This window comes from Leucoraja erinacea, chromosome 1 (genome assembly GCF_028641065.1).
Source record: "Leucoraja erinacea ecotype New England chromosome 1, Leri_hhj_1, whole genome shotgun sequence".
In the NCBI taxonomy this organism is placed as follows: Eukaryota; Metazoa; Chordata; class Chondrichthyes; order Rajiformes; family Rajidae; genus Leucoraja; species Leucoraja erinaceus.
The window spans coordinates 155,766,465-155,782,305 of NC_073377.1; the positions used below are offsets into that span (position 1 = coordinate 155,766,465).

At 41.5% G+C, this 15,841-nt stretch overlaps 1 protein-coding gene across 2 annotated transcripts in view; it reads left to right on the forward strand.

The window, feature by feature from the left end:
- abce1 (ATP-binding cassette, sub-family E (OABP), member 1) overlaps positions 1–15,841 on the forward strand; it is a 32,535-nt gene that overhangs the window by 10,922 nt on the left and 5,772 nt on the right. For both annotated transcript variants that reach the window (XM_055646227.1, XM_055646236.1), the window contains exons 7-12: positions 2,991–3,060; positions 6,350–6,446; positions 8,525–8,614; positions 10,930–11,051; positions 11,558–11,779; positions 13,767–13,826. In XM_055646227.1, coding sequence (XP_055502202.1) covers positions 2,991–3,060; positions 6,350–6,446; positions 8,525–8,614; positions 10,930–11,051; positions 11,558–11,779; positions 13,767–13,826 — 661 coding nt within the window. The remainder of the gene's footprint in view (positions 1–2,990; positions 3,061–6,349; positions 6,447–8,524; positions 8,615–10,929; positions 11,052–11,557; positions 11,780–13,766; positions 13,827–15,841) is intronic.

Below are 15,841 nucleotides of genomic sequence, written 5' to 3' on the forward strand. Positions count from 1 at the left end.
GGCATTTTAGATGTCCTCATTCTTTAGGGAATGGGGTTCCCCTCTTCCATTATAGATGAGGCTCTCACTAGGGTCTCCTCGATATCCCACAGCCCCGCTCTTACTCCCCCTCCTCCCTCTCGTAATAAGGACAGTCCCCCTTGTCCTCACCTTCCACGCGATCAGCCGTTGCATACAACATATAATCCTCCCAACATTTTCGCCACCTCCAAAGGGATCCCACTACAGGCCATATCTTCCCATCTCCATTCCTCCGTTCCCTCCATAACTCCCTGGTCAGCTCGTCCCTTCCTATCCAAACCACCCCCTCCCCAGGTACTTTCCCCTGCAACCAAGGAGATGCAACACGTGTCATTTTACCTCCCCCCTCGACTCCATCCAAGGACCCAAACAGTCTTTCCAGGTGAGACAGAGGTTCACTTGCACCTCCTCCAACCTCATCTATTGCATCCGCTGTTCCAGGCGTCAACTGCTCTACATTGGCGAGACCAAGCGCAGGCTTGGTGATCACTTCGCTGAACACCTCTGCCCAGTCTGCCACAACCAAGCTGATCTCCCGTGACCCAGCACTTCAACCCCCCCTCCCATTCTTAATCTGACCTTTTGTCCTGGGCCTCCATTGTCAGAGTGAGACCCAGTGCAAATTGGAGGAACAGCACCTCATATTTCGCTTGAGTAGTTTACACCCCAGTGGTATGAACGTTGACTTCTCTAACTTCCGGTAGCCCATGCTCTCTCTCTCTCACTCTCCTTCGCCTAGCAAATGAAATAACTATTACTACAGTTAAAGCTGTAAATCAACTAGTTGGGACAGAGATATGGGGCAATACTGGTAATGGGTAATTTTAAAAAGTTAGAAAAATCAATGCAATTGTGTTGTATAGGAAAATGGGCAGCAATAGTCTACCATGACATTGGAATAGAGCTCCAATGAGAGCTGGAGCAAGAAACTGAGGAGCAAAGGCACAAATGATGGCAGAAAGGAAAATAAACAGGTACTAGCCAATAGCCAGTCTAAAGATGAGTCTTGATCCGAAACTTCAGATGTTCCTTTTCTCCAGCGATGCTGCCTGACCTGCGAAATTACTCCAACATTTTGTGTCGATCTTGAGTGTAAATCAGCATCTGCAGTTCCTTTCTACAGCCATTGGAGAGATATGATTTCATTGTGACTAATTCAAAGTTATTTAACTTTTGGGAGAACTCTAGGTGTGGCAGTATAGGAGAGGTGAGGTAATCCTTTCCATAAATCATTTTACCACCTTACGATTTATGCCACCGATAAAGCAATAGAAGGGAAAGATCATATCTCAAAATCGAGAGCAATTTGTTTGGTGGAACTATGAAACAGCAAAAGAGAATATTTGTAGTTGAAAATCTTGATACTATTGTCTAAATGCTGCAGTGACTTGCATCTACAGACGTTTGTTTTTATAGCTGAGAGTACTGATAAAATACAGGTTTAGGTAAGATTTATTAGAAACATAGAAAATAGGTGCAGGAGTAGTCTTCGAGTATCCAGAATCAGTACCTTGTTCCTGCTTTCTCCACATATCCCTTGATTTTGTTACCCCTAACAGCTATATCTAACTCTTGAATACATCCAGTGAATTGGCCTCCACTGCCTTCTGTGGCAGAGAATTCCACACATTCACAACTCTCTGGCTGAAAACGTCCCGGTCCTAAGCACTACCCCTTACTCTTAAACAGTGACCCCTGCTTCTGGATTGCCAACATGGGGAACATTTTTCCTGCATCTAGCCTGTCCAATCCCTTAAGAATTGTATATGTTTCTATAAGATTCCCTTTCATCCTTCTAAATTCCAGTAAATATAAGCCCAGTTGAACCATTCTTTCATCGTATGTCAGTCTCGTCATAATTAACCTGGTGAACCTATGATGCACTCCCTCAATAGCAAGAATGTCCTTCATCAAGTTAGGAGACAAATACTGCACACTATACTCCAGGTGTGGTCTCACCAGGGCCCGGTACAACTGCAGTAGAATCTCCTTGCTCCTTTACTCAAATCCTCTCTTTGAAGGCCAACATGCAATTAGCTTTCTTCACTGCTGCTGTACCTGCATACTTCCTTTCAGTGACTGATGTACAAGCACAACCAGGTCTCGTTGCATCTCCCATTTTCCTAATCTGACATAATTTGCATAATAATCTGCCATTGTCCAATTAAATTGAAATTCTGAATGTGCATTTGAACAATTCTGATACTACTTTTGGGCTTTCAAATAACAATCTGATATTCACTAAGATTCATACCAAATAGCACCTTGGGCAGAAGCTATTTTTTTTCCTGCTGAGTTGGGTCATTTCTGAAGAAAATAATTTTCACAGTCATGAGTAGCAATTAACTTTGTAAAGCAGAAATGTAATAATCCACAATAAATGGTCAACATAAATCAATAAGAAAAGTTTTGTTAATTTCTGTTGCAATTCTGTAAGAAAAGGACAACCCAGAGATAAGCTTCTTTCACAATTAAGGGCATATTCATACTTATTGTGCAGACCTTAATTGATTACATTGGAAAAGTCAAAAATTGCATTCATGTTATGTTTTAGGATGAGGATGTTGTACTTAAGGTTTAAAATAGACCTCCCTACAAGTCATGGCATTTTACCCCCCACCCCCCTTATTCTTTAATTCCAAGTGGCATTGGTTGGTGCCAGGAGTGGGTATTTCAGGACGCGAGTTTATAATGACATTTATTTGACATATTCAAACTTATTTTTTACTGGTTTTCTTAATTGACACCTAATGTGTGGCCAGGGTGATGGTACAATTCATCCAGTATCAGTTGCCATTTCAAGTAAAGAGGTGAAGGTATAATTTTTCATCATGTCCACTAGGTTCTGTGATAATCAAGAAGATTACATGAATTTAGTCAAGGTATTAAAAAAGTAATGATGGGAATATATAAGCATCTGTCAAAAAACATTCCTTGCAGATGTTGTATTCTTTAATTTGTTTTTCCAGGGCACTGTGGGTTCTATTTTGGACAGAAAAGATGAGACCAAAACGCAGGATGTAATTTGTGAACATCTGGGTAAGAACGCTAAACATTTTGAAATATGTTAATTTTTTAGCTTGGTGTTTAAACCATACCATAAGAAGTCAAAAATATTTTTGGATACAGATATTAATGACGGTAAATTAGAGGCTGTTTTTTAAAGGTGGAATTTGGTCTAGATTAAAGGGTGGGTCATTTAGGAGTGGGATGAACAGAAATATCTATCAGAAAGTTGTAATTTTCTAACCCAGAGGGCTTGGATGCTGAATAACTGAATGCATTCAGACTGATATTAATGAATATTGAGTATAGAGATCTGGAGGTAAAGTTGACTGGAGATTTCCATCAGCCTTGGTTTTGTTAAATATATTAGTAGACTCAATCAAAGGTTAAAATTACCAATTCTAATTTCTGAATTCTCTTATCGTACAAACTTTAAGAAGCATGGGTGATAATTGCACATTCTCGACTCTGCTGTCATAAAGGATGGAACCGATTGCAAGTTACTTAATGGAGGTTTGAGTTTATTATTGTAACATTTACCGAGGTACAGTGCAAAATCCTGATCTGATCCACTGATTGGTTTGTTTAGCACTATGCATTCTGGCCTTAATGCTTCTGTTGTATATTAGCTTCTCCTCCAGATTGACTCCTCATGTTTTAGATGTATGTGCACAGTGAATGGTGCTGCACCTGACATCTTTGTTGAGCTAATATTGCCCAGCCAGGCTTAATTTTAATGTTTGGTATGAAAGGTATATCAATTTGTTGGGTTTTAGACTATGGCAAAATGCGTTTCTCATGATCGTGGTTTTGCGATAACTTATCTGTCCTGGATCTTGATTCATTGGAGACTCTTGGACTATTTTTAATGGGACTTTACTTGCTTTATCTTAACTAAACGCTATTCATGTTATTCCCTTTATCATGTATCTGTACATTGTGGATGTCTCGATTGTAATCATGTATTGTCTTTCCACTGACTGGTTAGCATGGAATAAAAGCTGTTCACCTGTACCTCGGTACACTTGACAATAAACTAAACTAAAACTCTTGGTAAGGATATTACAAGAGTAACTTTCCCCCTTGACAGTTCTCGGCATCCACAAGTCCACAGCAAACTGTTTTGGTACTTGGCCAGTTGGTTAATAATAATGCTACTAAGCTACTCTCAATGTTGGAAATCCGGATTCTAATCAGTATACATTCTGTTTTCTGACCAACAGTGTCTCTTCCGAATGCTGTTGATCACTGAGGAATATTAATTAATCAATTGAGGGAGGGCAGTTGGTTGTTATCAAGTGTTTTGTTTTGTCTTGGTTTTCCTTGGCTATGACCTTCCTACATCATAATAATACAGATTTTACAAAGTAATTAATTTGGTACTTTGGGTGAAAGTAAATGATTACCAAAAAGACAGTAAAGAAAGTACCTCAAGGATATGAATAAGACTAATGTGGATTCCTTCTTTCTTCAAGTTAAATACGGTGAAAATACGCACATACAGGTCGCTCCATAATGTTTGGCACAAAGACCCATCATTTATTTCTTTGCCTCTGTGCTCCACAATTTGAGATTTGTAATAGAAAAAAAAACACACGTGGTTAAAGTGCACATTGTCAGATTTTAATAAAGGCCTTTTTTTATACATTTTGGTTCCACCATGTAGAAATGACAGCAGTGTTTATACATAGCCCCCCCATTTTGGGGCACCATAATGTTTGGGACACAGCCATGTTTAGTGTTTTGTTTTGTACTCTGCCAGGCCTGTATTGCAGCCATCTTTAACGTTTGCTTGTTTTGGGGGTTAGTCCCCTTCAGTTTTCTCTTCAGCATATAAAAGGCATGTTCAATTGGGTTCGGTTCTGATGAATGACTTGGCCACACAAGAATTGACCTTTGAATTTTATCTTTGAAAAAACTTGTTTGTTGCTTTACCAGTATGTTTGGGATCATTGTCTTGCTGTAGAATGAACTGCTGGCTAATGAGTTTTGAGACATTTGTTTGAACTTGAGCAGATAGGATGTGTCTATACACTTCAGAATTCATTATGCTACTACCATCAGCAGTTGTATCATCAATGAAGATAAGTGAGCTAGTACAATCAGCAACCATACATGTCCAGGCCATAACACCCCCACCACAGTGTTTCACAGATGAGGTGGTATGCTTTGGATCTTGGGTCTGGTTCTTGGTGAACCAATCCTGCACCTTCTGTATTATTCCCAGAAAAACCTGCATTGTTGTTCCACAGTCATCCCTGCTAGTGTATCTTTCAAGTTAACTTGGGCCAACTCCTCCCTCATGGCTCCATTGTCCCCTTTGTTCAACTGTAATACCGACACCTCCGATTTACCCTTCTCCCTCTCAAATTGTAGATTAAAACTTATCATATTATGGTCATTCTCCTAATGACTCCTTTACCTCGAGTTCCCTTATCAAATCTGGTTCATTACACAAAGACTAAATCTAGAATTGCCTTCTCTCTGGTAGGTTCCAGTACAAGCTGCTCTAAGAATCCATCACGGAGGCACTCCACAAACTCCCTTTCCTGGGGTCCAGTACCAACCTGATTTTCCAAGTCTACCTGCATGTTGAAATCTCCCATAACAACCGTACCATTATCTTTGCGACATGCCAATTTTAACTCTTGATTCAACTTGCACCCTAAATCCAGGCTACTGTTTGAGGGCCTGTAGTTGACTCCCATTGGGGTCTTCTTACCCTTACAATTCCTCAGTTCTATCCGTACTGACTATAGACATCTCCTGATTCTATCTCACCCCTCGCAATGAACTGAATTTCATCCCTCACCAACAGAGCTACCACACCCCCTCTGCCCACCTGTCTGTCTTTTCAATAGGACGTATACCCTTGAATATTCAGTTCCCAGTCCTGGTCCTCTTGCAGCCATGTCTCTGTAATAAAATAGCAATAAAAGTTTCCAAAGATGATGGAAAGATTTGAGGAAATACCAGATGCTGAGAGCTCTCTCATACCTGCATTAGGGAGGCATTTAAACACACCTGAACAATTGCAAACACCGGTGAAGCCATGTGTCCCAAACATTATGGTGCACTGAAATGCAGGAACTATAAACACAGCTGTAATTTCTACATGGTGAGACCAAAATGTATAAAAATACCCTTTCATAAAATCTTTAACCACACTTGATTTTTTTTTCCTATTACAAATCTCAAATTGTAGAGTACCGAGGCAAATAAGCAAATGATGGGTCTTTGTCCCAAACATTATGGAGGGCACTGTAGCTTCTTTGCAACAGTATTTTTTTAAATGAAACTTATTCCCAACTCTTTGACACAGATCTGACTCACTTAAAAGGGAGGAATGTTGAAGATCTCTCTGGAGGAGAGCTACAAAGATTTGCATGTGCAGTCGTATGCATTCAGAAAGCCGACATGTAAGTTTCTAGAAGGAAACATTTAATTGGTGTTAATTCTTATATATTTTCAGTGTAATATCTTGTATTAGTTTAGTATACCTTCCCGGGGAGCTCCAACGGAGATTGAATTTGCCATGACTACAATTAAATGCTATGTTTTGCTCAATTTTCCACAAATCTTTATTGGATACTCACTCCACCAGAGGAGCAGCAGAGGGTGGGTGATTGGTGGTTGCGAAAATTACTGGAAACAATGAAAATGTACGGAGCTGTTTCTAATTAAGTTATAGTCCCCAATTTTCTTGAAAATCTTTTTGAGTGCTTTTAAACACGAGTTTTATAAAAGACGAGTGCTATGAAGACTGCAACAACCATCTTCAGGAGTAGCTACTTCCCCACAGCCATCCGGCTATTAAACCTGGCTCGGACAAAACCCTGATGTTATCAGTTTATTTATTCATGTGTGTATATCTTTATATTATGGTATATGGACGCACTTATCTGTTTTGTAGTAAATGCCTACTATGTTCTGTGTGTTGAAGCAAAGCAATAATTTCATTGTCCTATACAGGGACACATGACAGTGAACTACCAGTTCACCTTTTAGAGCCATCTGAAAGTCTCAAAACACTGTAATGTGCAACATAGTAAAATCACTTGTTGGTATTTATTACAATTAATGCATGTGATCTTAGAATTGAAAATTCAAATAGTATGATCTTTAGCTTGGGTTCTACGAATGGCACATGGCTATTTTGTGGTATGAGCCAGATATGCCATCCTAACCGAGGGCTGCTTGCAGGGACTCGTTTTATCTCGACAGTTTATGAACAGGTACTAAGATATAAAAGAGAGAATACTGGAAACATTTAGCAAGTTTTAGATTTAGAGATACAGCACGGAAACACCGGGTCCGCACCATCCAGCGATCCCCCACAAATTAACATTATCCTACACCCACTAGGTACAATTTTTTTACATTTACCAAGCCAATTAACCTACAAACATGTACGACTTTGAAATGTGGGAGGAAACCGAAGATCTCAGAGAAAACCCATGCAGGTCATGGGGAGAACATACAAACACCGTTCAGGCAGCACCGGTAATCAGGATCGAACCCGGGTCTCAGGCGCTGCATTTGCTGTAAGCCAGCAACTCTACTGCTGCGCCACCGTGACTGCCCAGGTGGCATCTGCTGAATGCTGTTGTTCTCCGTGCTGCAGTTGCTGAACCCCCACTGCTATGTTCACCAGTCCCTGTCCACCTGTACCACACAGCTGAGTTGGGAGCTGGATATGTGTCTGGATTTGGACAAGTTCAAAGTGCAACTGGGAAGACAGCAACTGCTGGCTGGACGCACTTATCCCAAGAGTTGATATTGAGTGCCCCTAGGGGATGTACAGTGCTCTCCATTATGTTTAGGACAAAGACCCATCATTTATTTATTTGCCTCTGTACTCCACTATTTGAGATTTGTAATAGAAAAAAAATCACATATGGTTAAAGTACACTTTGTCAGATTTTAATAAAGGCCATTTTTACACATTTTGGTTTCACCATGTAGATATTACAGCAGTGTTTATACATGGTCCTCCCCATTTCAGGGCTCCATAATGTTTGGTGCACTGCAATGTCATGTAAATGAAAGTAGTCATGTTTAGTATTTTGTTGCATATCCTTTGCATGCAACAACTGCTTGAAGTCTGATTCATGGACATCGCAGCCATCTTTAGCTTATGCTTGTTTTGGGGGCTAGTCTCCTTCAGTTTTCTCTTCAGCATATAAAAGGCATGCTCAATTGGGTTCAGACCGGGTGATTGACTTGGCCACTCAAGAATTGACAATTTTTTAGCTTTGAAAAACTTGTTTGTTACTTTAGCAGTATGCTTGGGATCATTGTCTTGCTGTAGAAGGCCAGCCAATGAGTTTTGGGGCATTTGTTTCAACTTGAGCAGATAGGATGTGTCTATATATTACAGAATTCATTATACTACCAATTGGGGCATGTGACAATAAATGCAACTTGAACTAAACACAACTGAATATTGTCTCCATAAATTGTTCTTATTAATGTTTGTTTGTTTTCCTACTTTCAGTTTCATGTTTGATGAACCCTCCAGTTACCTTGATGTTAAACAGCGTCTGAAGGCTGCCATCACTATTCGCTCCCTTATAAATCCAGATAGGTAAGCTTAAGGTACAGGTGCACAACCTTTCATCCGAAAGCCTTGGGACCAGACACTTGTCGGATTTCAGACATTTTCGGATTTCAGAATGGAAGATTTTTAGCGTAGATTAGGTAGGTAGCGCGGGCGGCTTGAAAAGTCTGGAGCAGCTGCCTCCTCCCCGGAGACCGGGAGAATCATTGCATAAATGTTAGTCAGTTAGTTTGGAGGGATTTTATGTGGTGGTGGTGGTGTAGGAGCGCTGTGGCCGCCTTCTTCCAACATTCGCGGAGCGTCGCTGGATTTGGAGCCGCGGAGCTGGGGGCTCCGTCCGGCCGCGGGCGGCGCCGGTTGGAGCTCCGACCCCGGCAACTCTACCCCTGGCTGCGCGGCTCCAAATCCAGCGACGCTCCGCGATGTTGTGTGTCGGCGGCCACAGTGCTCCGGAGCTTGCCGCACGGCGACCCGGTAAGGCATTGCCCGCTCCCCGCTGGTATCCCAGCGCTGCGACGCCGCCGACTCCCGACATTCGCGGAGCTGGGGCGTCCGGCCGCGGGCCGCGCTGGATTTGGAGCGCCTCGCAGCCAGGGGTAGAGTTGCCGGGGTCGGAGCTACAACCGGCGCCGCCCGCAGCCCCACCGGCCACAGCGCTGTGGAGCTTACTGCACGGCGACCCGGTAAGGCATTGACCGCTCCCCGCCTCTCCGACCAGGTAGAGGACTAAGAATTAAAGTTTACCCCTTCACCCCCCTTCACGTAAAAGCCCTCCAAACTAACTGACTAACATTTAAGCAATGATTTACAGATGTTTAAGCGTCTCCCGGTCTCCAGGGAGGAGGCAGCCGCTACAGTAGTACAGACCTGGGTTGACCGTGGGTCGTTTTGGGTCAAGTTTGGCGCCAAACGCGAGCTTTGGTGCGCAGACGACATCTGGAAAAAATGGCCGGTTTTCGGAGCTTTTCGGTTTCTGGAACTCCGGATAAAAGGTTGTGCACCTGTATATCTTTATTTTGCCGAATGATAACTCTTTGTGTAATCGTACTACTGAGTAAATATAATGGCCACTGGTAATTTGTAATAGACATTTTTGTAGACCAATATTCTTTGTGAATGTCATTGTTGTCTTCAAATAGCTTTGCAAATAAATAATTAACTTGGTTAAATATCAGCATTTTCACAGTTGTCCAGTTATAAAGTTTGGTTACTCTATGAATTAACTATGAGAAAAAATGCGACAAATGTGCTCAAAGAATTATAATGTTATGTGAGTGCATTAAATCATATTCAAATCATCCCTGTTTCTAGTGTAGTCGCTATCATGACATTGCAAATGTTGAAAGCCATAAGTAATGCACTTTGAACGAAAGATTTCAATGCTTCAAACCAAATGTATCGTTTGTAACACATTTCTTTCGCATCATGGAAGGGAATACAAATTTGCATGCCCATTCCTATCTGCAAGATTGAAGAAGTGGAAGAATTCTGATTACTTTTGCAATTTCCATTCAACTTACTTTCCAAGTAATGCTGAGTATAGAAAGCACCAATGGGCAACGTCTTTATGTATTTCTGCTACTGACATCTAATCCAGCCATTAGTCCAAGCTATGACAGTTATTGTAGACCAAAATATTCTTGACATTAATCTATAATCTGTTAGCAGTGAGCCAGCCGTGCTTGTTGTTGATCTTTGGAAAAGCTTTGAACTTTCCTCTTACTATTGGGTGTGCAGCCATCTCCTTTCTTTATGAGGCCTGCACATCAACAGGACTTGCAACATGATATTGGATTCAGATAATGCAATATCTCCAATTCCTTCCACAGGCACCCATCCAAAATGTTGTGCATGCTCTTGTCCTTCAAAATATATTGAAGTTATCAAAACTATATTCAAATAACTAAAAAAAGGTCTGTATTAGCTAAAACTAATTTTGTCCTTTGAAGCTGTGCTCCCTAATCAGTCAATGAGTCATAGGGAATTACATCAGGGCATTAAGGTAACAACAGACCACAACTTCATAACTCATCTTTTTGAGGGAATTGCTGATAATTATGGAGAGAATGTCAATAATCATGTGGCAAATATTTCCCTGCAAAATAGAGCACTGTATTTGCTGCTTTTCCAAATTTCTAACAAAAACATTGGGAAATGGCAAATAATTTATGTGCATTTTACTACTTGTGTAAAATAATGTTTACAAATTATGACCATGTGCAATTTTACACTTAAAGGATTTGTGAAGAATCTACTGTTAGTAGATCTAATATTTATAGCTTATTGTGATAAAAAGTTACAGGAAACAACAATGAATAATTTTCTCATTTTTCTGTGTTTAGATATATCATTGTGGTGGAACATGATTTGAGTGTCCTCGACTACCTTTCTGACTTTATTTGCTGTTTATATGGTGTGCCAAGTGCATATGGTGTTGTTACTATGCCTTTCAGTGTTCGAGAAGGTAAAACTTAAATTAATTAATTATCCTTGTTTGGGAAAAAATTTGGTTACTCTATGAATTAACTGGAATTTCATGTACAAAATTTGGAAACATTCTTTTTAACTCTTTTTATGCCATTTAAGTAAACTACTTGGTTTACTTAAATGCTTCAATTAAGGGTTTGATTCTTGCAAGTCCTCTGGAATTGCTGTAATTCATTGTGTGTATCATTAAGTTGGTGATGAATAAATTGTCAAGTCTTTGAAGCAGTTTGCACTACTGCATTTGACTTTGTCCTATATTAAACTGAAATACGATGCAATTATCTTCTCAAGGTGACAGTTATTGATACATTCAAACACAAATTACTGGTTTCAGTTTAAAATAAGTAATTGGAAGGACGTAAAAATAAGTCCCATCCACAAGTGATCATATACATACAATTGTGGTAATGCAGTCTGTATTCTGCGGTAACTAAGTAACAGATAACATACAAATAAGATGAAGACCTTTTTATCTCACAATAGGTATCAACATATTCCTGGATGGATATGTGCCAACTGAAAACTTGAGATTCCGTGATGCTTCACTGATTTTCAAAGTGGCTGAAACGGCTAACGAGGAAGAGGTGAAGAAAATGTGCCGATACCATTATCCACGAATGAGAAAAAAGTTGGGAGACTTTGAATTGCAAATTGGAACTGGCGAGTTCACTGACTCTGAAATCATGGTAATGCTGGGAGAGAATGGTGAGCATTTTATTACATAATAGTTCAGCATGATAAGCACTTGATTGACATTTGTTCTATATCGTAGAGTATTCGAATACCCCAGCAGCATAAAAGTATTACATTTGCCTTTCGCCTTAAATACAGAATTAAAGCAACCATGGAAGGGAAGAAAACAAATAAAATTGCATTTTCTATGCAACCAAAGAGGGCAAATAGTAGATTTGTAACCAAGCTTGTCTTTGCATCTCTGTAGTTATTCTTGGCAGCGCAGGGGAGAGAAAATGTTGCTGCACGAGTCCACGCCAACCAGCGATCACTCCGTACACTAGCACTATTCTAAACTAAGTACAATTTTACCCAAGCCAATTAATCTAAAAAACCTGTACGTCTTTGGAGTGTGGGAGGAAACCAGAGCACCCGGAGAAAATCCACGGAGTCACAGAGAGAACGTAAAAACTCCGTACAGATAGCACTCGTAGTCAGGCTCTCTGCCGCTATAAACAGCAGCTTAACATCTATGCCACTGTCTCTCAGAAATTTAAATACTCTTAAGTAAGATAGTCAATCTTTCTTGAGTTTCAGATAGCGTTCTGTACAGTATGTATCATGACCATCAAGAGATAAGGTATTGAGGCTGATTTAATCAATAGCATGACCATACATAAGCATTAATGTGATCAATTTCAACCCAGTGTGTCAGACTGGTAAACTAGACAAATCTGTTGATGGGTAAAACAGCAAATATGAAAGGTTTGAAAGATTAATTTAAAAAAATGAAAGATTAATTTATACGCATAGTACAAAAAAAAGCCATTAACACTAAACAAAGGGAAAGGAATATGCAAATGAAAAGTGAAACGATATCACAGATCCTCACAACTGGGGGAAGTTAATGACGTGACAGAATAAAGATAAAAAAGAGAACCTAAAATGGAATTGGCAGGGTTTATCATGATCAATGTGAAATTGACAATTATATTGGTATATAGTGAACAAAACAGACTCCTTTAAACTATTAATGGTGATATTTAAATGGAAAACAAGGAAATGTTGAATGATTTCCTTATCAGTATTTCGAATAGTTCACGTAGACAACCAGACAATATATTTCAATGAGAAAACATAGGGCGACTAAGGATGATGTGCAGTTAAACCACGTTCTCTGCAAGGTGCAATGTTATTGCCTCGAACCAAATTCTCACATGTCAGTTGGTACCTGCAGCATCTGGCAATTCCATCCTGCCGGTCTCCCAAATGCTCACTCAAATATATTGGGGCTATCCATAGTCAGACGTATGTAACGTGGGAAGACCTGTGTTGAGTTCAACTTGTGTTTGAAAAGATTTGTCATGGGACTGAAAAGTAGGATCAGAGTGTTTGCCTGAAGACAAGGGAAGTAAATGAGATCCATTATACATTGGAATGCTGTTAATCTGACACCCTTAGGGCTTTGGTAGTAATATTTTGGTAGTAATATTCTCCACATAATCGGATGTTATTTCTGATTATTTCTTTAATTTCTCCCTTTTACATATTACACAATGGTATAAATTGTCCAGGAAAGCTGGTGAGCTTATTGGTAGTGGGAAATGCACCAGACCCTCACTGAGGCTGCAATCTTTTCCACATTCCGATCCAATTCCCCAGCTCCTGTTGCACATCCTGTCCACAGTCGAACCCCCAGTTCTAGCGCACACTGCCTGTTTGCATTAGGAACCTTTGACTTACATTCTGAACTAAAGAGGGACTCGGCCTTTGAACCATTAGAAGTTACAACAATTGAATGCCAGATATTAAGAGTTTGCCTGTATCTGTTCTCACTGTTTTCTTCCAGAGCAGCTTCAGTTTAGAGATGTTTCCTTCACACCAGAAAACAACCATGTTGCTCGCTATTTAAGAGAGAAGCTATAAAATTATTGACAGTTAATCTCATGGCTTGTCGGAAAATAACTGGAGTCTTATGTTTAGGGACAAATAGATGGTGATTATTTTGTTTTATTAATAGGTACGGGGAAGACAACATTCATCCGAATGTTGGCTGGAAGACTGAAGCCCGATGAAGGAGGTAATGTATTATTGATACAATTTTCGGAAATGGTACTACAGGTGCACAACCTTTTATCCGAAGATCCAAATAACGAAAACCTCCGAATAGCGACATTTTTTCAATCCTTGAAAAAAGGTCCTTGAAAACGTTCACTGAGGGCGGCCCGCAGAGGTGACAGCGCAACCTCCGGTCGGTCCTCGAAGAAAGGGGAACTAAATCCCCATTCATAAAAGAGAAGGTGAGGGTATATTGCGCGGGAGGGTTAATAATTGACAATATGCTGCTGTCTGCCCTCTGAGTTAAAAAAGTTCCCACGGTAGACTCACGATACACAGTGTATCGTGAGTCTTGCGTGGGAACGTTTTAACTCAGTGGGCAGGGAGCAGCAGATTGTCGCTCCCTTCAGTTTCACCCCACCTACACCCCTCTGCTTCCCGGCCATGTGTGTGACCCCATCCCTCCCCTCTCCAGCTCCCCGCCCATTGCACCGGCGCGGGGACTTTGCACTGTCTTCATGTCGGCAATGCCAGTCACCGGAGAAGTCAGGACCAACGGGACACCGACCCCCAGGCCCACTGCAAGCACGGAGATCCCAGAGACCCACAGCCAGCAGCAGCCTAGCCCCGTTCCAACTCCAGAGGAAAACTGCAAACTAGCGGGAGACATCGGAACCACCAGAAGCCGTTCCCCGATGGGCCGCTACGGCGACAAGTGGCAGTTCGCCCACAGCCCGAGCTGTGCCCCCTCATCGGGACACCGACCCCCAGGCCCACTGCAAGCACGGAGATCCCAGATCAGCAACTCCAGTCCAGCCCCGCTCCAACTCCAGAGGGGCAGCTGCTGCTGGTGCGCAAGGTGCGTCTTGTTCTCGGGCTGTGGACGAACTGCCACTTGTCGCCGTAGCGGCCCATCGGGGAGCGGATTCCTCTGGAGTTGGGGGTGGGGGGGAGGGGGGTATTGTGCTGTTTGATCGCCCCCTGCTATCCCAGGGACAGGGAGACAGGACGTTCACCGAGGCCGGCCCGCAGAGGTGACAGCGGAACCTCCGGTCGGTCCTCGACGAAAGGGGAACTAAATTCCCATTCATAAAAGAGGTGAGGGTACATTGCGTGGGAGAGTAGGAATCCCAAGACAAAGTTGAGTGAGCGTTCACCGAGGGTGGCCTGCAGAGGTGACAGCGGAACCTCGGGTCGGTCCTGGAAGAAAGGGGAACTAAATCACCTTCATAAAAGAGAAGTGGAGGGTATATTGCCCGGGAGGGTATATCGCCTACCTGGAAGAAACCGGACATTTCTTCCAGGATGTCGTCTGCACACCAAAGCTCACGTCGCCTCTGCTGCACACGGATATAAGAGTGTGAAAATGTCGCCTTAGGCCGCCTTAGGGCATGTAGCCCCGCTAGGGTGACATGAGTGCGGGAGGTGATTCAATGCTGCGGTCACATTTACAAATTCAGGAATTCATTCAACACACTGCATTTCACACAGACATTTATTCTGCAAGAAAAAAACTACACTGAAGACTCAAACTCGCGACCGAGGAACTGCCGGGATCAAGGCGCAAACTCGCGACCTTGCGGATATGAGCCGGGCACTCCACCACTGAGCCAGCCATTAAAATCTACGCTAAAAAAATTCCATTCCGAAGACCGACAAATTCCAAATTACGAAAAGTGTCTGGTCCCAAGGCTGTCGGATAAAAGGTTGTGCACCTGTATCAAATTATAATACTGGTGGTTTCAGAATCGGGTGAAGGGTGGTCAAGAATAATAAATAGCTATTTCTCCTTCAGTCACCTGTTTTCTATCTCCTCTTTTTCTCTCTCTATTTTCTCTCTCTTCTTCTTTCCTTCTCCTCACTGTTCGGTGTCACGCACTTCTCTATTTTTCTACTATTCTCTTTCTTTTCTTCCTTTTACTGCTTAAAAAAAAAAGAAAGTTGTACATAAAATGTAACATGTCAATATATATTAGGTATCTACAAGGTACCACATTATTGTACTTCTTAAAAAAATAAAAAATTATAATACTGGTG